The sequence below is a fragment of the Bidens hawaiensis genome, unplaced genomic scaffold, assembly GCF_021521415.1.
Source record: "Bidens hawaiensis isolate Kalapana, Puna unplaced genomic scaffold, B.hawaiensis_p1.1 tig00014899_1, whole genome shotgun sequence".
Taxonomy (NCBI): Eukaryota; Viridiplantae; Streptophyta; class Magnoliopsida; order Asterales; family Asteraceae; genus Bidens; species Bidens hawaiensis.
Genome location: NW_027492318.1, coordinates 336,495 through 358,633, shown reverse-complemented (window position 1 = coordinate 358,633; position 22,139 = coordinate 336,495). Strand labels below are relative to the sequence as shown.

Below are 22,139 nucleotides of genomic sequence, written 5' to 3'. Positions count from 1 at the left end.
AGGAATGGAATAATCATTAAAAATGACAAAAATACCCAACCTAAAAAATAAATTAAATTTAACAATTATCACAATATATATTACCCAATTAAAAATTATAATAAAGTTAAATTATGAATAATAGCTTATTTTTGACAGGGCCGGCTTCTCCTACAACAAATTTACAGGACTGCAGAGTTTCAACGAGTCCAGCTTCTGTGGCAACAAACTGTGTGGAGATCCGCTGCCTGAAAGTTGTGCAGTTGCAGTACCAGATGCCCACCATGAAGATGAAGAGGAAAAAGGCGGAGCACACGTAGCAGATTTGGGACTAATTACCAGCACAGTTTTTGGGCTCATTGCTGGTTTTTGGGTGGTTGTAGTTCCTTTGATTGTCAGCACCAGGTGGAGAATTGAATATTTTGGTTTCTTGAGAGAATTGAAGTATATGATATGTGATGTCATTTGTAAGTGTTTCCTAAGTGTTGAAGAATGTTGTGATATGTTCAAATTCCAAATTTAGACATTACAAGTCTTGAAAAAATAAGCGCAGTTGCAATCTAATTTGGCATTCGTACAAACACTTACTTTTCCTGCGCCCGAGCAGTTTGAACATCTTTCAGTTTTAGGTGGTGACAGATGTTGATTCCCGACATTTGTAGATGCAACTGGGTCAATAAGTACAATGGCCCCTGTACTAGCACATCGAGCACATGCAAGATACCCTACATAACATTACATGATAAATACCTTCTCTCGGTTACCAAAACAAAATTTGAAATTCAATGACAACATTAAAACATTGTTACCTGTTCCTAAACAATACTTGCATCTTTTGTGCTCCTGCTGTTTTACATTGTTTATTTCAACCACCATCAAGGCTGAGATCACGCCAACTGCTCCTCCAAAGAAGGATGCCACTACGGGATCAACATCACTAAATTTATGCATCAAAAGAAAACCATAATGAGCCCAAAAGAGAAGCTAATTGCCAACTAATTTGATGAACATCAAAGAAGCTTAGCATATTAGTATCATGTTATATACTTCTCATTTCCATCCTGATAAGTTATATGCATGACTACTGATCCAATGTTCACTTAATTAAAACAAACAAGAGAACAAGATACTGTGTTCTGATAAAATTAGCAAGCACTGTATATTGAAAGTAAAAGTAGGAGAAAGTCACACTTTGCTTATGTATACCTCAGCTGCATTGGAAGATGCATGCTCGAAATAAAATCCGCATATGATGTCCCTCCTATTCCCAATTTCAGCTCCAACTGGGATCAGATTTCACAATACAAATAAGATTAAAAAGCTAAAACAAGTACAGATTTATTGCTTGAGATTTGTTTAAGACTGCAAAACCGAGGTTATATATATCGCAAAAAAAGATACAAATAATACTGCCACCAACATGAAGAGTCAATTAACTTGCTCACCTCCTCCATATGCAAAATATCTTATTCCGCCGACTCGGGATATTATCCTGAATTTCCTGTTTATCCATTTTATCAAAGTCCTGAACTGTTTCCGGTCCTTTGATTATACAAAACCTGTACCAACAAATTACTTCATATTAGTAATCACAACTAGTGGTGCACAAAAAAACCGGTTTCACGAACTGTAACCAGTTCTGGTTATTACCCAATAAGACAAAAAGCAAGTTTCAAACCGATACAACCCGACCGTTAAAAATTGGTTTCGAGTTCTGGAGCATCCAACTGGTTTTTTAGAGTGGTTAAAAATTGGTTAACCGGTTATATCCATCTGAAAAAAAAACAATATAACCGTTCTAAAATGGTTTTAATTTACCATTTTACCCCTCTACTAGTATAAATAGGCATTTGTTGGGTTAAATTCTTTTGACCTTTTTTTATTAAAAAAAACGTTATTTTAACCGATTAAGCAGTTAACCTGTTTCGGTTTCATAGGTCAGGGTTATTGACTTACAAAAACCCGTTATTAACCTTACCGATTATTGATCAAACCAGCTTGACCACATTGACCTATAGCTGCTTTGGTTACTAACCGATACAACAAAAAACCGGTTAACCAACTTGTGCAGCAGTAATCACAACAATTGAGCAAAAAAAATGTTCCATAATTACATCTCTGAAGTGATGAATTAACAAGTGGGGTGTGAGCAATAACCAAAATTAACTGAAAAATCGATAATCATTTTTTTGTACCCACAGTTAACCAAAATTAACCGAACCAAACCAACCACGGTTGCGTACATTTCTAGTTTATATACCTCCATTTCATGTATTTTTTAAGCAAAAACTTAACCCAAGTTTGGTTTTGGTTATTAACCGAACCAAAAACCTACAAACTAACCGAATAAAACGAGCCAATTAACGAAAACCGATCAGTTAATTGAAATAGATTAACCGACAACTTTGATGTCAGTTTCGGTTTACCCTAATAACTTAAAAATCGATTATCATTTTTTTTGGTACCCACGGCTAACCGAAATGAACCAAACCAAACCAACCATGTTTGCATACATTTCTAGTTTTTAAACCTCCATTGCATGTATTTTTAAGCAAAAACTTAACCCAATAAACAGAACCAAGCAACTGAAAACCAATTGATTATCAAAAATGGATTAACCGATGACTTCGATTAATCGAAACGAACCAAAATTAACTGAAAAATGGATGAACAAGCCAACAACAACAGCAGCAAATATATAAACTCAGCAATTAATTACCCATAAGACAAATTGGCAAATTGCAAAGATATAAAAACTAGAGCGCTTAAAAATAGTTTAGTAATGGGCCTGAAGATATAAAAACCTTTTAACTAGTGGTCTTATTATTTCGATGTAAAACAAATTGGCAAATTGCAACATGACTACGTGAGTATAAGTTTGACCAACACATCGTTCACATGACACTATCAAATCAACTTATCATGCCTACATAAGTTGGGCCTTTTCTTCAAATAGGGCCCACCAATCCAATATTTCTGAACCAAAACCCATGTTATATACTTGTATGGATCAAATCTATGGGCATGTCCAATTAATACAAGCTTTTTTAGGGAATATATAAGTTAGAGCATGGGCCTACACAACTTTATAAAAGTTAGGCTAAAACACACACACTGGCACACAAATCCAACCAAAAAAAATGAAACAAGAGCTTCTCGGTAATTTGATTTATATAAAAAAAAAAGGTTCTCTTTTTATGCTATTTCAAGCATCTTTTGTTTTAAGAAAAAAGAAATCCAATGAGAGGTTGTTTTGAAAATTACAAAAGTTATATGTTCGTATAACTCTAGTAATCAAGCATACCCTCAGATGTTTGATTGATGAATAATGATCACAAAATCGATTTACCTTGACTTGACTTGCTTTAAATTTGTTTAGTTTCTTCGTGAACCCGATATTTTTGTCATGTTAACTTCAATTGCTTTCCAACTTGTCATGCAATTTAAGATGTATGGACTTTTTTGAGTTTACTTGACTTATGTGTGGTTCTCAATTTTAATATATAGCATTATTATAGACAGTGAAATTTTTGGATCAAACAATAATTGAGCATTCGAGTTTGACAGTATTTGCATGATGCCCACCCATTTTTTTCACGGAATGATCCAATTTGTATCAACACATTGATTTTCTAACGTGTCGTGAAAGTGGAGTTGGCGAGTTTGTTTTATCTGTTTACTTGAGTTTTCATAGTTTAAATATAATCGTTACGGACAAATAAAAGCTGCTGTTGAAAGAGAAAGAGAAAAATTTGGGTTTGAACTTAAACATGTGGTCATCTCGTAAGCCTACAATCCATAGAATATAGAATAAATAGATTAAATAATATTTTAACTTTAATATTGATGACAAATATAAATCATTAATAATACATTAATAGACCTATATAATTTAACATATACTGACATAGAGTTTAAATATTGGGTTTTGACAGGGTACAATTTTGACTATTTGTGGTTAGTGCTAGGCAAGTTTTCTCTTGTAATGATTAGACCATGTTTAATCAGAACCCTTCCTTTGGGGCGCTCTGCGACACGTGTCGGCGTCAGCAAGGGGGTTTGACAAAAAATGGTGTAATGGTATATCCATTCATTGCAACCATTACCCAATAATTAAGTCTTACAATTTAAATTATATATAAACAACATAAACATTTTGTTGGTTGCCCTCCAAATAACACCCCGGGGTAGTGTTTGCACACGGCCAGTTCAATGTTTTTGAAAACTTAAAGCTAACTAAAATAAAATATTTAGGCCTTTTTAACAAATTATTTGTTAAAGCATCACGTTTTAGTTTTTATTTTGTCTTTTTGAATGATCATATTCCTACTTTCGAATTCGAATTGATATTGTATGAATGATTATTTCTAAATCAATTATCAATCAACAAATCAAGAACATAATACAAGTAATCACTTTATTACCTAAAGCCTAAAATATAACTCAGTTCACAAATGGACTAACTTAAGCGATAAAATATTGAAGCAAAGTACCAACCTATGTTGTTTTAACCGGACTCACACTAGCTTCAGAATTTGAATTTGGCTTGGGCGTTCCCCGGGAAACCATATAGCCGGTTGTCACAAGAGCCGAACTCTCTGGCGTAACACACATTGAGACAAAAACCCGGATGGGCTCGGGATCCGAAATGACAACCTTGCCTGGTATGCCTCCCAACTTCACAATACTTCTTTTAAATTAAAACTATTTTGTTATTGTGAATCTACAAGTGGTGCTAATATCTGTAACAAATACATATCAGATGAAACACCACAGAGTTGACTAATTTCATGTTAAAGAACTTTTAATGACCAAAAAAAGATATTAACGAAGAGCTTTTATGTTAACAAGCACAAATTATTTTACTTATTAGGCAGTTATGTTCAGTTACTTTACAGGGATGTATCGTAAAGTTGTGTCTGCATGGGAACATATTGTCTTTTATATGCACAAGTTCTATTAAATAAAAGATTAATCGTTTGGTTGATTTATTGCTCTTTAATATATATAAGTTTCTGCATCAGAAGAAAAGCAAACTGCATATTTGCAACATTTGGAATTCTGCTTTTCTGAATTACAACAGTTTTAACTTTTAAAACGAATGTAACCACATAAAATTTGGGCCAGTGATATTGACTTGTTCATTGACTGTTTCAACGATAGAGTCTATATATTGCTAGCTCTTTACTTGCTTTTTCAGAACTTGAGTTCAGTGATCAATTAAGAATACAAGTTACCATTATTGTTCTCATCAATATGAGTGCTGGTTTTTTATTTTCCATTTTCTCTTCTTCCTACTTTTGTCTACTTCTTTTTATGGCCTTGTTTCATTTCTGTTTGTCTAATACAAATTCAAATGCTATGCTATGCATGGATGATGAAAGACAAGCACTTCTCCAGTTCAAGCATGGACTCATAGATGATGCTGGTCGACTTGCATCTTGGGTCACAGAGGAGAATAGTGATTGCTGCAAATGGGCTGGAATTGCTTGTGATAACGTAACAGGTCATGTTCACAAGATTCATCTTCCAGGTAAATATTGTTATTTTGCTGATTACACTTCAGAGAAAGCATATGAAGAATGCTGGAAGCAAAGAAGACTAAGAGGAGATTTAAGCCCATCTCTGCTAAATCTGAAGCAACTAAAGCATTTAGACTTGAGCCTCAATGATTTTGGTGAAAAGCAAATTCCCAGGTTTGTGGGTTCTCTTAGAAACCTGAGATATCTTAACCTCTCACGTTCTAGATTTGGTGGAACAGTCCCACCTCAGCTGGGGAATCTGTCGGAATTGCGCACCCTCGGTCTTGGAAGCTTTTATGAAAGCTTTTATGAAAGTGGTGAACCAATTAGCATGATGAATATGCAATGGCTGTCGGGTCTTCGTTTCTTGCATCACCTGGATATGAGTGGTCTAGATCTTAGCAAAGCAATTGATTGGTTTCAGGTTATCAACACCCTTCCTTCTTTGGTTGAACTTCATTTGTCTTATTGTCATCTCATGCATATACACCCACATGTTGCTAGTCTTAATCTTACATCCCTTTCCGTGCTTGACCTTTCTATTAACTATTTCGGTAACAGTTTAGTGCCACAATGGATTTTCAGTTTGACTAGTCTAGTTTCATTAGATTTAAGTTGGTGTGATTTTCACGGACCTATTCCTAGTAGTAGTGAGGGCTTCCATAACATGACTTCTCTCAGGTTGCTTTATGTGCGTGGGAGCAGTTTTATGAATTCTTCGTTTGTATTAAAAGGGCTGTCTGGTAGTAATCTCGTATCATTAGATATTAGTGACTGTGGTGTCTCCAGTTTGGCTCTTGATTCCCTTCACAACCTCACATCTCTTCAAAGCCTTGACCTGTCAAGTAATCAACTTACAAGGGCAATACCTAAATCATTGGGTAACCTTTGTAATTTGAGAGAGATTGATTTGTCAGCTAACAATTTTGGTAATATTAGTTTAACATTCCTTCTAGAAAGTTTTTTCGAGTGCAAATCATCTTCGTTGGAGAAATTAAGTGTTTCGAATAACCGGCTGAATGGCACCCTTCCAGATAGTCTCGGTCTACTTTCAAATTTGGTACATTTAGATATTTCCAATAATTTGTTGATGGGTGTTGTGACAGATGCTCCCTTCTCCAATCTAAACAATTTGAAAGTCCTAAACGGAAGAGGCAATAACTTGATCCTAGCAAATTGGAATCCCCATTTCCGACTGGAAAGATTGTTTTTAAATTCTTGGGATATAGGGCCTCAATTTCCATTGTGGCTATTACAACAGAGCGATTTAAGAGAGTTAGAGATAAGTAACACCAATATATCATCAACCATGCCTCATTCATTTTGTGGATCATTCCCCAATCTAGAACATCTAGATATGTCACAAAATCATATTCAAGGAAGGTTGCTTGGCATCCCTAGTACACTGTCTATACTCGACTTGAGTCATAACAAGTTTATTGGACAGTTACCAGAACTCTCAAATAGTTCATTGATATATATCTTGGATTTATCATATAATTCATTTGAGGGAATGTTACATAAATTGATATGCTCTTATGGTGGAAAGCAGCTCGGAGTTCTTAATCTTGCAAATAATCATCTATCAGGTGGCATTCCTAATCAGTGCTGGGAGAGGTACGAGTGGTTGGAATTCTTAAGCTTGGAGAACAACAATCTATCAGGTGGCATTCCAAGAACTATGGGATCTTTATATTCATTATCTTCATTGAACATGTGTAACAACAAGCTTTCTGGAAGATTGCCATCTTCATTGAAGAACTTGATATACCTACGTTTCCTTCAACTTGCTGGAAACAAATTTGTTGGCAGAATTCCAACATGGCTGGGAACAAAAATCACGTTTTTGAGCATTCTCAATCTCAGATCAAACAATTTTCGCCTATTTATACCTCGTGAGCTTTGTTATCTTACACGTATTCATATATTGGACCTTGCTCATAATAACCTATCTGGAAATATACCAAGATGCTTCAAAAATTTCACTATCCTTGCTGGAAAAGGATATATTTCAGATGATATAATTTTCTCAAATTATATTGGTTATAAATATGCATCTGGTAGTGCTTCATTAGTAATGAAAGGAAGAGAAGACACATATAGCACTATCCTCAGCCTTGTGCTAATTGTGGACCTTTCAAGTAACAACTTAACTGGGCACATCCCAAGTGAGCTAATGGCACTTCATTCATTACTGTCTTTGAACTTATCAAGAAATCAACTGACTGGGAGCATCCCGAAGAACATTGGAGATATGAAATCACTTGTATCATTTGATGTGTCTCTTAATCAGCTTTCTGGTGAACTTCCCGTAAGTTTATCAAGCTTGAATTTTTTGAGCAGCTTCAATGTGTCCTACAACAATTTTACTGGAAGAGTTCCAACAAGCACACAACTGCAGAGTTTCACTGAGTCCAGCTTCTGTGGCAACAAACTGTGTGGAGATCCGCTGCCTGAAAGTTGTGCAGTTGCAGTACCAGATGCCCACCATGAAGATGAAGAGGAAAAAGGCGGAGCACACGTAGCAGATTTGGGACTAATTACCAGCACAGTTTTTGGGCTCATTGCTGGTTTTTGGGTGGTTGTAGTTCCTTTGATTGTCAGCACCAGGTGGAGAATTGAATATTTTGGTTTCTTGAGAGAATTGAAGTATATGATATGTGATGTCATTTGTAAGTACTGGTGTAACGTGTTTCATAAGTGTTGAGAAGAATGTTGTGATATGTTCAGTTTCACTTTGAAAAGATAGACATATTGTATTTGTAATAAAGTTACAACTTTAGTTTTTTCTTGTATGATCACCCATGACCCAGATAAGTGGATAATGGTATGAACCATTCCACCACACGCATCCTCTCTCGTACTCCCCCATTTTGCGTATTTTGGTTCTTGAGAGAATTTAAGTATATGGTTTGTGATGCCATTCATAAGTAGGTAAGTACTAGTGTAACATGTTTCATAAGTGATTTATAATAAAGTTACAGACTTAAATCTTTCATAAGTGAATTTTATGTTCAGTTTTTGTTTGTTTCATATTTTTTTCCCCTAAGTTTATATTGATGTGCAGCGATTTTTTATAGTAAGCAGTTCTAAATTGCCAGTCTTCAAATATTTCACAATAGAATTACTTACATTTTTCATTTACAGTAATGATATTTTAAATTATTGTTATACAAAAACTAAACCTATTTTAAATTGTTTGATATTATGTTCTGGAGTTGTTAACTTGATGTTCTCCAAAATGTGTGCTGACGTTATACAAATTAGAGAAAAAAAAAAAGATGTTTTTCTTTTATAAAATGAATATTTTGCTATAAAAAAGATGTCGAAAATGTAACCGATTGATTACTAAAAATAGATTAACCGATGACTTCGATTTCAGTATCGGTTTACGGTAATAACCAAAACGAACCAAAATTAACTGAAAACCCGATTATCCTTTTTTGTACCCACGATTAACCGAAATTAACCGAACCAAACCATCCATGTTTGCATACATTTCTAGTTTTTAGATCTCCATTTCATGTATTTTTAAGCAAAAACTTAACCCAATAGACAGAACCAAGCAACCGAAAACTGATTGATTAATAAAATAGATTAACCGATGACTTCGATTTCAGCTTCGGTTTACCCTAACAACCGAAACCTGCACACCCCTAACCGCAACAGCAAATAAACTATTAAATCAACAACTAAATGCATTCAATTTTGAAAAAACTACCAATTCATATTACATAAAACAACAATTAATTAACCTGCCACATTTATTAAGTAAACAACCTTCCCACCAAACTTGCATATTTATTATCTATTAATATGTAAACAAACGAAACATTCACGAACGAACAAAACATGTGTTCATGTCTGTTCCGTATAACTAACCGAACACAAATGTTCTGTTCGTTTCATCTATTAAATAAACAAACTTCCCACTAAAGAGATAACAAACAGTTTACTAAACATTGGGTCCATTTAAATGCCTAAAATGACTTCATAAGAATAATATTAGTAATCACAACAATTCAAAATTAGATCAAAACTCAAAACGCATAATTAAACTTTGTTAATTACCCTGCCGCGTGCGTTTTAAGCCGCCGAGTCAGCATCAATCGAAGCATACATAGGCGCATCCGGATCCGACGATGACGTCATCAACCACCATCTGGAACCCGATTTCAAATACCTAAACTGAAGTGATTACGGTGTGTTAACGGATACGAAGCATCCAGTATTCGGCCCCAACATATCATCTCTGATTTATCCTTTTATAAATAAAACATAATATTACTTAACATATCATTTAAATACAAACTAAAGTAACATTAAAGAAAAATAAAATCATTTCTAACTTCATAGATAAAACATAATATTACTTAACATATCTTTAATTTATTTTAATCAATTTATACTTTCTTAGTGTATAAAATCTAGTTTAAAAGATGTTTATATTTTTATTTTATAAATCTTTTATATTACTACTTCATCAGTCTTTTTTGTATCTGTTAAAAAACTTATTATGATACGGTACAACTTTAGGTAACAGATACGAAGCATCCGGTATTTGACCCGAACATATCATCTCTTATTTACGGTGAACATTATCTTGTTTTCCATCTCATTTCTCTCAAGCTTCCTATCTCAATTTCTTTGAGCTATTTGATTCGTATACAAAAATGAATAAATAAATAAAAAATCTCAACCTTAATTTATATTTAGAAACAAACCCAAATATAACTACTAAATAAGAGTATTTGGTTATTTAATATATCAAAAAAGTCACGTGCGTTTCAAATACGCTTTGTTTATGAACATATATTTTAAAAATATTAGCTTAAAGAGTGTATATTTAAAAAAATTAACAAGAGATTTTTTTTAAACTCCTTGAAACGTACCATTTTATGTTGCTTGATTGGTGGATAAATGACCTAATTTCCCACCTCTAATGATATCTCTTTTATTAAATATTATATCAATACGTCCTTTATATAAAAAAAATGGTATTTTGACATATTTATTCCTCTCCTCAGTTTCTTTTTTTTTATTTGCCAGTCGTTTTGATGTCGGAATGTCGTATTTAAAAGAATTTGTTTAGCAAATTATAACATTGACCATAAGATTATCATGAAAAAAAATTTTGCACGGCAAGTCGATGGCATTGACTTGACTTGGCATTAAATTTGTTTAATTTGTTGAAATGTTTATGAACCACATATTGTGTTAACATCAATTGTTTTTCAACTTGTCATGCAAGTTAAGATATACGGACTCTTATGAGTTTATTTGACTTAAGTGGTTCTCAATTGTACTATACAGCACTCTTTTCATACAACATTATTAGACAAGGAATTTTTTGGATCAATCAATTATTGAGCATTTGAGTTTGACAATAATTACATAAAGCCCAGTCAATTTTTCACGGAATATATGATCCTATTTTGTATCCACATAAATTGATTTTCTAGCGTTTCGTGAAAGTTGATTTGAAGAGTTTGTTTTATCCGTTTACTAGCTAATTGATTTTTCGGAGTTTAAATATGGTCGTTAAAGAAAATGAAAGCTAATATTGAAAGATAAACAATTGAGTTTGAATTTAAACACCCGATCAACTTGTAAGCCTATAATCAATAATTGAGTTTGAATTTTATAAATAAAAGATTAATAGACGTACAATAAATTAAACAATTGAGTTTGAATTTTATAACCTTAATACATATAATAAACATAAATTAGAAAAAAAACCATTAATAGACGTACAATAAATTAACATATAACAAGCATAAATTGAAAAAAAAAACATTAATAGACGTATAATAAGTTATCATATACCAACATAGAGTTTAAATATAGGGTTTTGGGCACATGTGATGATTTGTGATTAGTGCTATGTAAGTTTTCTTTTATAATTATTAGGATTTTTAATGGGTTCTACTAGGCACCTCTCCTATGTGCCCCGTATATAGGTCCACACATAGTCCTCTGTATAGTCATATGCGGAACGTATAAGAATCTGTATAGGATTATACGGGGCATATAGGGGGGAGTGTCCTTAGAAAAGCCCTTTTCAATTAAAAAAAAAGGTAACTTAACAAAATTTTCGTATGACATAATCACTGACATCAGATTGTTTACATTTATCCATAAAGGAGTTTGAAGGGTATCCATGATCTAATGAAGGCTTTAGTTATGCTGGTGTAGCAATGTAACAAGTAGATGGACATTCGGATAACAAAGAGCGCAATGTGTCAATTCATTGGCTAATCGTGAGCTACTTTGACATCTTGTAGGTTAAAATTAATAAATGTAAGTGCATCCCTATATAAATAAATATATATATATATATATATATATATATGTATATGTATAACATCCAAATAATAACATCAGGATCGAACAAACGTACAACCCAGACACGTAACATCTCATCAACGTATGCAAACACAAAGTAGGCATACGTAACATCCGTAGTCGATAACAACTACAACATCGCCAAATATTGGCCATACAATAATATATATATATATATACATACTATAACATCCCAATGCCAACTATATACTAGCGAGCCTATATAAAATAGTTTAAACGTTTCATCAAGAAAAATCGTTTAGGTGTGCATGCTAGCCCAAAACTTAAAAGAGTTAAAAGAGGCATCATGAAATCACCTGACACGAGACACGGATTCACCACGAGCTAGAGAATCCCTAAGTAATCCCAAGATTTAAACATCTGCCGGTTTACATTCAATCAATACTAACGACATCAAGATGACTCGTTTATCCTACGAAACGTTCTAACGGGGTTCGGGTCACCTAAAGCCTCGACCTCATCAAACTAAATCACAACATGCCCGAGGCCTCACATTCACCAAAACGACCCTTAGACACTCCCGGGAATAAAGAATTCCCAAATTACCCCCGGAAGCACTAGGTGATACCAATACGCGTGTTTAAGAGTCATTTAGGCCATTAACATCCAACTCAGCCCCGTGTGGACCCAACATGATAAAATCACAGCCAACAAGTCTACACAACGCTACACGAGTCAAATGGGTCGGTAATTCGCAAGTACAACGCACCAACTACTTAATAAACGCAATTGCGCGTTGTACCGACCCCGTTGGAGTAACCGACAACCAATTCAGCCCCATAACTTATAAAAATGATTTTTCAACAACTCGTACATCAAACCAAGTGTCCCCGAGCTGAATTTATCATTAATCACTTCAACCCTCGCGTTAAACGCACCAAACTACAATTCTAGTCAACCGAACACAATCTATCAAACGATAACTAGTTGACCAATCTAATGATGTGTTGTAAAACACACGTCTTTTCCGCGCTTTTTATCTACGTATTATATTATATTTTATATGTTTTTACTTGATTTATATAGGTTTTACGTAAGTTTAATAATATTGTAGGTTATGGCTTGAAAGAAAGAAAGAAACCGAGCTTTTTCGAGCATTCTACGGGCCATTTTACGCATACAAGTTCAAGACAAAGCTCAAGGCCCGACCCAAATGCATCAAGGAGGCCCAAGTCTTACCCTAATATCATAATATAAAAAGAAAAAAACACGTGAACAGTAGCCGCGACCGCTGCTACATTAGCCGCGGCCGCTGCTACAGTAGCCGCGATCGGCCAGCATAAAGAACAAGCAAAAATCTTTTTTTCGGCTAGGGTTTGGAGCTTGTGGTGGATAGGGAAGGAAGAAGGAAGCAAGTGCAAGCCTCGGGAGCATTCACCATCCTTCTATATTTTACATTGTTCATCATCTTTTTATACTTGTTCAATTGATTTCATAGTTTTGCAATTGTGTTAGAGATTGACTTGTTTATGATTGCTATTGATTGTTGGATGATTGTTAAGATGATTGGTATGAGTTTAATGATGTGTTTATTAATTATTAATGGCTGTCCAAAAAATATGAGAGGCTAATCTTGCTAGTTCTACCTAGGAATGATGATTATAGTTAGGTTTTGATAGGTTTTATGGATTGTTTGATTAATAGAGTTGAATTGCTATTGTAAAGTTTGATTTAGACATGAAATAGGTTGTGTTTAAGGGCTGGAATTATTAGTTAATTTATTGCATAAATCCCGTGTATTGATTGATTAGTTTTGTATTGATTGATCGGTGCATTGTTTGATTCTAGACTTTGTGTTTAGGGTTTGTTTGCGGTAGGAACAACCGTAGGGTTTTGTTGCATGATTATTTGGTTAAAGTACAGCGGTTAAACACCTTCCTTGAGACCGAGAGGTGATAGGGAGTTAGGGTTGTCTTATTGCCTTTGCATGCTAGAATAAGGATTGCGCGAGAGCGAGTTCGTTTCTTGTCAGGTTTAGGTGTTTGAGCGACTAGTTGATTTATTTTGGTTTAAGTTGAATTGTCCTTCTATTCTTGGTTGTGTAGTATTCATTGTCATTAGGGTCGAGTGTTGGTGAGACCGAGAGGTAATCATTCATTAGAACACGTTAGCAATTGTTTACCGGTTTGGTCTTTTTAGCCGATTTTGAGTAGTTTAGGCTTGTTGTGTGAGACCGAGAGGTAATCCAGTGAGCCCGAGCGATCCTTAGTCGTGTCATCTTTAGGGACCGGTGTCTTGATATCATTCAATCCATTAGCTTGTTAGACCTACAATTTGATTCAGACCTAGGTAGACGTTTTTCTCCATCCTAGGTTAACACAGTTAGTTTTCCGTTAAGTTTTCTATTTTTGGTAAGTTTTGTTAGTTAATTCAGTTAGTTCAGTTAAGTAAGTAAAAATCAAAAATCAATTAAATATTATTCTAAGGTAGGTCTTGTCTAGGGTTAGTAATCGTTAGCGTCTTACGTGTCCACGTGTTCGATACTCGGACTTCCTAGGTCTATACTACTTGCGATCGGTACACTTGCCGGTTGTGTGTGGTTTTAGGATTTTCGTTTTATATTTATTGCTTAGTTGTGAGGGTCATTATTATTGGGTCTTTAGACATGCATCATCTAACGAACCCAAATGAATATGGTTTTTAAGTATGATATACTACATATACCTAGGAGGATTTTGGTGCAAAAACCTCACTCAAAATAGTCCCGGAAAAGCTCAATTGGACAGCCACCCGGTTAGCCTACAACAAGCCATTAATCGATCAATACGCGTGTTATAACAACCAATTATGGTGTAAAAGACTTGGGGAATCGTAGTACTAACCTTTAATTGATGTTTTACGCTCACGACTTGGCCGGAAAAAGAAAAATCGCAGGGGGGGTGAGTTGCGCCGATCGGACAACAAGAGTGGGGTTAGGGTTTTCTTTTTTTTTTATGATATAAAATAATAAGTTTCGTTCTAGCCCCTCCAAATTGAAGTATATGGCATCTTGGAAGAAAAGTTAAACGATTAAACGTACCGGGATGACGTAAAGGCTTCTGAGAAACGTCGGTTAATTCCCGAGAATTATACATACTCTACAAGCTTTAAATCTTTGAACCGGGAATTAACGGGTGTTACATGGTGAGAGAAAACACACAAAGAAACCCCAGTTTTAAACACAACGTAAGTGGGTTTAAAGATTAAATTAGTTAGGTTGTAAGAGATTATATTAAGTGGGTTTTTGAGATTAAGGAGAAAAACTAAATGCCTTCCTATCCTTCTTAGAAAAATCAAACTTTTTATTTGATCTCAATCCTAGGTTTGTTTGGATATCCTTTAGGGTTTGTTTGTTATAAGGTAATAGATTGAACGAATGAATGGAAAGGACGAATGAATGAAACGGATCACTACCATTACATTGTAATGTTTGGTTACCCGATGTAAAGGAAATAAACTATTATTTTGTATTGCTTGATAAGAGGAAAAGACAAAGGAGTGGAATAATTCATTAAAAATGACAAAAATACCTAACCTAAAAAATTAATTAAATTTTACAATTTTCATAATATTACCCAATTAAAAATTATAAAGTTATATTTTAAATAATAAAATAATTTTTACTAACATAGAGTAAAAAATCATTCAAACGCTTTAAAAATAAATAATAGATTCACATAATTAACTATACAAAAAAATTTTCAAACATAATACTGTTCGACAAAATAATAATCAAGTTTCAACAAAAATTCAGAATTGCATAGCATTTAGTTTAACTTGTTAAAGAGTAACAATTAAATTGAAAACAATATGTCTAGTTAATTAGAATCACGAGATTGGGAAAGATAATGAAGAAGGACAAGGATGGAAAAAACTATATCGTCTAGGAAAGAACGGAAAAAAAACATGGGTTAAGGGAGGAATGGATTTGAGGTTTTTAGAAGGAATGGGATTCCATAAGTAATTGATTATTCTTTTACATTTAGCAACCAAACATGTTTTAGTTCATTATCCTTGGATGACTCATTCGTTCTTCCATAATCTCTTACCAAACGTTATCTTATTATCAGGCATACAAAGGTGAGCTTTTGAACATCTGAGTTGAGTGGACCAGAGCCCAAGTTACATGGATCAACTGTATGGGCCTACACAACTTTATGAAAGTTGGGCTAAAACATACACAAATCCACCCAAAAAAATGAAATAAGGGCTTCTCGGTAATTTGATTTATAAAAAAGAAAGTTCTCTTTTTATGATACTTCAAGCATCTTTTGTTTTAAGAAAAAATAAATCCAATGGGAGGTTGTTTTGAAAATTACAAAAGTTACATGTTCGTATCTCTAGCAATCAAACATACCCTTGGATGTTTGATTGATGAAAAATGATCACAAAAGGACGATTACCTTGACTTGACTTGGCTTTCAATTTGTTTAGTTTCTTCGTGAACCCAATATTTTTGTTATGTTAACTTCAATTGCTTTCCTAACTTGTCATGCAACTTAACATATATGGACTCTTTTGAGTTTAATTGACTTATGTGTGGTTCTCAATTGTAATATATAGCATTATTAGACAGTGAAATTTTTGGATCAAACAATAATTGAGCTTTCGAGTTTGACAGTATTTGCATGATGCTCCACCCATTTTTTTCATGGAATAATTCAATTTGTATCCACACATATTGATTTTCTAACATGTATTGACAGTTGAGTTGGAGATTTTGAGATTTTGTTTTATCTATTTACTTGAGTTTTCAAAGTTTAAATATAACCGTTAAGGACAAATAAAAGCTATTGTTGAAAGAGAAAGAGAAACAATTGGGTTTGACTTAAACATGCGGTCATCTCGTAAGCCTACAATCAATAAAATTATAAAATGAATAGATTAACTAATATTTTAACTTTAATAATGATAACAAATATACAAATATAAATCTGAATAGTATATTAATAGAGCTATATAAGTTAACATATACTGACAAAGAGTTTAAATATAGGGTTTTAGCCGGGTACAATTTTGACTATTTGTGGTTAGCGTTAGGCAAGTTTTCTCTTGTAATGATTAGACCATGTTTAATCATAACCCCTCCTTTGGGGTGCAATGCGACACATGTCTGCTACGTCAGCAAGGGGGTTTGACAAAAAATGGTGTAATATATGGTATAACCATTCATTGCAACCATTACCCAATAATTAATTAAGTCTTATAATTTAAATTATATATAAATAACATACATATTTTGTTAGTTGCCCCAAATAACACCCTAGGGTAGTGTGACCGGTTCAATATTTTTGAAGACTTAAAGCTAACTTAAATATTGAGGCTTTTTTAACTAATTATTTATTAAAGCATCACGTTTTAGTTATTATTTTGTCTCTTTGAATGACCATATTCATACTTTCAAATTCGAATTGATATCGTAAGAATGATTATATCTAAATCATTTATCAATCAACAAATCAAGAATATAATACAAGTAATCACTTTATTACCCAAAGCCTAAAATATAATTCAGTCCACAGATGGACTAACTTAAGCAATAAAAGATTGAAGCAGAGTACTAACCTAATATTAAGCAGAATGCTAAAATTGCAATGCCAACACTTGGCAATCAAAGACCAGCCACATGATTTGCCAATTGTGATGGTATGGATGTCAAGGAAAAAAAAGATTTTTTTAGAATGATAATTTTCTTTTTTGTGTTTAGATCGACCACCATACTCTCCTGTTTGGAGAACCCATTGCCCCACTCTGGCCAGACTATGTTGTCTTAACTGGGCTCACACTAACTTCAGAGTTTGGATTGGGCGTTCCCCGAGAAACCATGCGGCCGGTTGCCACAAGAGCCAAACTCTGGCGTAACACTAGCGTAACACACGGTTGGACAAATACCTAGGTGGGCTCAAGATCCGAACTGACAACTTCGCAAGACCTAGCTCAAACCTTTCATTACCATCCACCCAAAGTTATACAAGTAGAGATCGAACTTGGTTCTTCACCTGAAAACCCAAGTCTTCCTACCACTAGAGTAGATAACATGCTATTATTATTATTTAGAAAATTGGAAATAAATAATCCCACCTTTTCTTTATTGGCCGATAATAATCTAACTTTTAAAAATCACTAGCAATGGTCCCACCTTTTAACTATTTTTGTCTCGCTGGTCCTCCGTTAAAAAATACTTAACGTTGTTATGTTTTTTCCCTAGTTTCAAACCGATGTTTTAGGGCTTTTGATCGGAAGAACGATACGAGTCGACCGATGTAAAACTTATTTCGAAACGGTGATTCAATAGTTAAAACGACGTTAAGTATTTTTTAACGGAGGACCAGCGAGACAAAAATAGTTAAAAGATGGGACCATTGCTAGTGATTTTTAAAGGTGGGATTATTATTGGTCAATACACAAAAGGTGGGATTATTTATTTCCAATTTTCCTTAATATTATTATTATTATTTATTTACTTAAGATAATTGTAAACAACCGTTAAAAAAAACATAGTATTAATATATAAACTTTTTTTAGAGGCCTAAGTATTTGGGCCTCAAGCTAGAGCTTGGGCTCCTATAACTGTCAAGCTGGCATGACACTGTGTTTGCATCGGGCGACAGGGGCGTAGCGGGGCTCGCATGCATAACGCCCCACTACAAAACAAGTAAGAAACGTATATTTGCATATTCGATCGGGAAAATCATATATGTAATTACACTTTTAAGTTTTATGTTGTTTATGATCATAGACATGACATTGTTCACACTAATCCATATAGGAGTTTGAAGAGTGTATGTCAAAATCATTACATCATCTGTTGTTGGACTTAGTGATCTTGATTATCATCATTAATTATTAGAGTTAGGGTTGTTTATGTAAAGTTTGTAGATCTAGGTTTTTGTTCAGATGTTCTAAGGTTAAATTGACCAAGCAAACAAAAGGGTTTCATGTTCAAAATTTCCAGAACCCTAATTCAAATATGGGCGACACCAAAGAAAGAGAAAAAGGAAACAAAAGGGGCTACTAAGGAAATTCTTTCGCTTGAGAAAGGTTTCGCTTCGCTTGAACATGCGAAGCGAAGTGCTTTCTGTCTCGCTTCGCTTGAACATGCGAAGCGAAATAGATTCCATGCGAAAAAGTTACACTTAAATTTTTTTTGGACTTAAGCTACTGGACTGCTTTGACCTACTGTACTGTTTGGACTTGTAAGCTGTTTTGGACTTAATTTTTATTATGGATTAAATTATTAACTTATTAAAACTAAAATGTATTACATACTTAAGTTACTAAACATATAAAACCTTAATGATTATGTATATATCTTATCTTGCTTAAGCTTTAACTTAATGATGATTCTCATGATCTCTTGGTTTAAATTTCAGGGTCACAATTTGTTTTGTGCTCTCGAGTTACCAAAGGCCAGGAAGGATAAAGTTTTCACCTCTATGGTCAAGGGGCTCAAGCAATTACCCCTTGCACACGCTATATCTGCTAACCCAGCCATTTACTACAAGTGGGTTTTAGACTTCTGGGCATTTGCCAATATTGCTGATGATTCTCTATCCTTCACAACAACTGTGGCAAGAAAGGAATTAACCATCACAGAAGCAGATATTCGAAGACTATTGCTGACCAGCCGGATTACAAGTATGAGAAGGGAAACAAAAAGAAGCTGGAAGGTTTTGTTGCACAGATGGGATATGATACAGAATGGAAGAGCTTAGAGAAGAGTCATTTGTCACCATACTGGAGATTTCTCTTTCACATTATCACTCATTGCTTCACAAACATTCGAGGTGGATTTGATAGCATGAGTATGGACTGGGTTCGTATTATGTCCACTTTGACCAACAAGGAAAAGTTTAACTACTCTAGGCGGATATTTTTATGCATGCTTGGGAATATCAAGAGCGGGGCTACATGGTTGATGTACCCAAGATTCGTGCATCTGTTATTGGACGATTTAATTCCAGATGCCCAAAGGCCGGGAACCAAGAAGGCGAAAGACAAGAAGTCATATCCCAAGCCATATCATGTACATGAGATCAAGGTGTCAGTGTTTGGTGTGTTGCTTAGCACCAAGGTAAGGGGGCATCAGTATCAAGGACCAATGTCGGGTCCTATGTTTGGTTTATTTGAAGAAACAGAGCCTGCAGAGGAAGAGGTGTCTGCTGAGGGTGAAGATGTTGATGAACCCGAAGTTGAAGGTGGATAAGATTCTAGTGATGAGCCATCCGAGGATCGAACAAAGGCCAAGCATGACTTGAAGAGGAAAGTAGCTAAAAAGGGTAAAGTGATAGAACTTGAGGAGGAGGAAGAAGACCAGCCGCCCCTGAAGCGCTTGAGGAGACTTGGAGACTCCCTGAAGTCAACCAAGTCTCATGTCAAGTCTCCCTCACAAGACAAGCCCTCCGACCAACCAAAAATCACCAAAGAAGCCCTGGCCCAAGCGCTCAAAACACTAGATGTAACCAAAATACAAATCCCTGCCTACAAGCCACCAAAAACAAGAAAGAAAACCAAGACCCTACTTCATGACTCACCAGAATCCTCAGCTGAACCCTCACCAACAGACCAACCAATTTCAACATTCCTACCCCAAATACCTTCCTTACCACACTCACCACCACAACAACAAACCCAACCCGAACCTTCTCAAGCCACAACACCACCTACCCAACCAACCTCATCTATATTCACCTCATCGGTTTTCAGCTCACCAATACAAACAACAAGCCTATGGAGCAAAACCGTTATAACTTCTCCAACCCAAACCGTCACACCATCTACAACGCAACCAACACCACCCACCACCATAACTTCACTGATCCTTACCCAAGCCATCACCTTACCTTTGCCTACAACCTCACCACCCATAACGACCACCACCCCACCATCCACCATTATCTCACCCAAACCCATCTCCCGATGGATGTCTTCGACACTTCCAGTGTACGCCGACCCTATCCTCGATAGGATCGTCGCGCTGGTGAATCCAATGCTAAACGGGCGGAAAGAGAAATAGTGCTCCTCAAGTTCATTAAGGAGATGAAGCAGAGGGCATTGGAGGATGAGGCAGAAAAGGCGGCTCTGAGGGATAGGATAAGGGTGTTGGAAGAGCAGAAGGAGGCAAGTGACGCTCTTGCCGAAAATCAAATATTGTTGACAAACACCTTCCACACCCGAATCCAGAATCTACAAGCGTTGTGAATCGTGAGGCCTCTGAGAACGCTAATCTGAGAGCGGATCACACTAGACTTGGAGATAGGCTGACTACACTTGAAAGAGACTTACCAAGTGCTAGTGCTCTCAGATCAAGCGTAAACAAGAAGATTGAAGATGCTACAAGAAGGTGGGATGTTGAAAAGGAAGCTACAGACTCAAGAGTTGCTAATTTGGAAAATCAACTTGCTTCCTCCACCTCTCTCGATACGCTCAGAGCAGAAATGGAGGCCATAAAAGAAAAGGTCAAGGAACAAGATCGTCTGAATGAGCTACAGCTCAAGACGAATGAAGACATGATGAGCAAGTACCAGGCGGCCTCAGACCTCATGGGCATTCAAGAAGATGAATTTTATGGTCTGAAGGATAGGCTTGACGCTGTATTTGGGACTTGGAGAAGGTCTGGTGAGACTTCTGAAGTCGGTGGTTCACAACCTGCCGTAGGTCCTTCTGTGACCGTGCGAGGCGTACAGGCTGTTGTGTGTGAAGGAGAGGCGACTGTTGGTCGGTTAGTACAACAAGGTGACCAATCCGGTGGTGTAGGTGGTGGTAGGGCAGGTGGAATGGAAGGTGAAAAAACGGATGTCGGTGGTGGTTATGATGGTGATAATGGATGGTGATGAAGAAGATGATGATGAGGAAGAAAATGATGACGATGATGTTCATGATAGTTTTGATGAAGGGGCCGGAGCAGCAGTAGGTGGAAGTGGAGACGGAGGGGCTGGAGCAGCAGGAGGTGGAGGTGGAAATAACACTCAAACACCTCCACCAGCTCCCCATGACGTTCAAGACCCTGCTGCTCATGAATCTGCTGGCAAAGTCAGAGAACACGACATTCAGATTACTGATATAAAGATCTATTTCCTGATGACTTTGCAGGTACTATGGATGACTTCATCAAAGCAGGAAAGAACTTGGAGCAACTTATTGATCAAAATACGGAGGTAAGGGTTGAAGACGATTACATCAATTATTCACCAAATCCAGAAAATCCTCCTGCTCAAGCTTCAGAAGCTCATGCAACAACTCCCGTCTTCGATCAACCGCCAAAGAAGAGGAGAAAGACACACATTGTATCAA

General features: G+C 35.5%; 1 protein-coding gene and 1 pseudogene across 1 annotated transcript; one reads left to right on the top strand and one right to left on the bottom strand.

Annotated features, from left to right (window-relative positions):
- LOC143548018 (protein ORANGE, chloroplastic-like) overlaps nucleotides 1-1,531 on the bottom strand; it is a 64,598-nt pseudogene extending 63,067 nt beyond the window's left edge.
- Nucleotides 1,532-5,349: 3,818 nt separating this feature from the next.
- Nucleotides 5,350-8,208, top strand: LOC143548003 (receptor-like protein EIX2). The gene has a single exon (XM_077039279.1). The coding sequence runs from the start codon at nucleotides 5,350-5,352 to the stop codon at nucleotides 8,206-8,208; it is 2,859 nt and encodes a 952-aa protein (XP_076895394.1).
- Nucleotides 8,209-22,139: the final 13,931 nt, after the last annotated feature.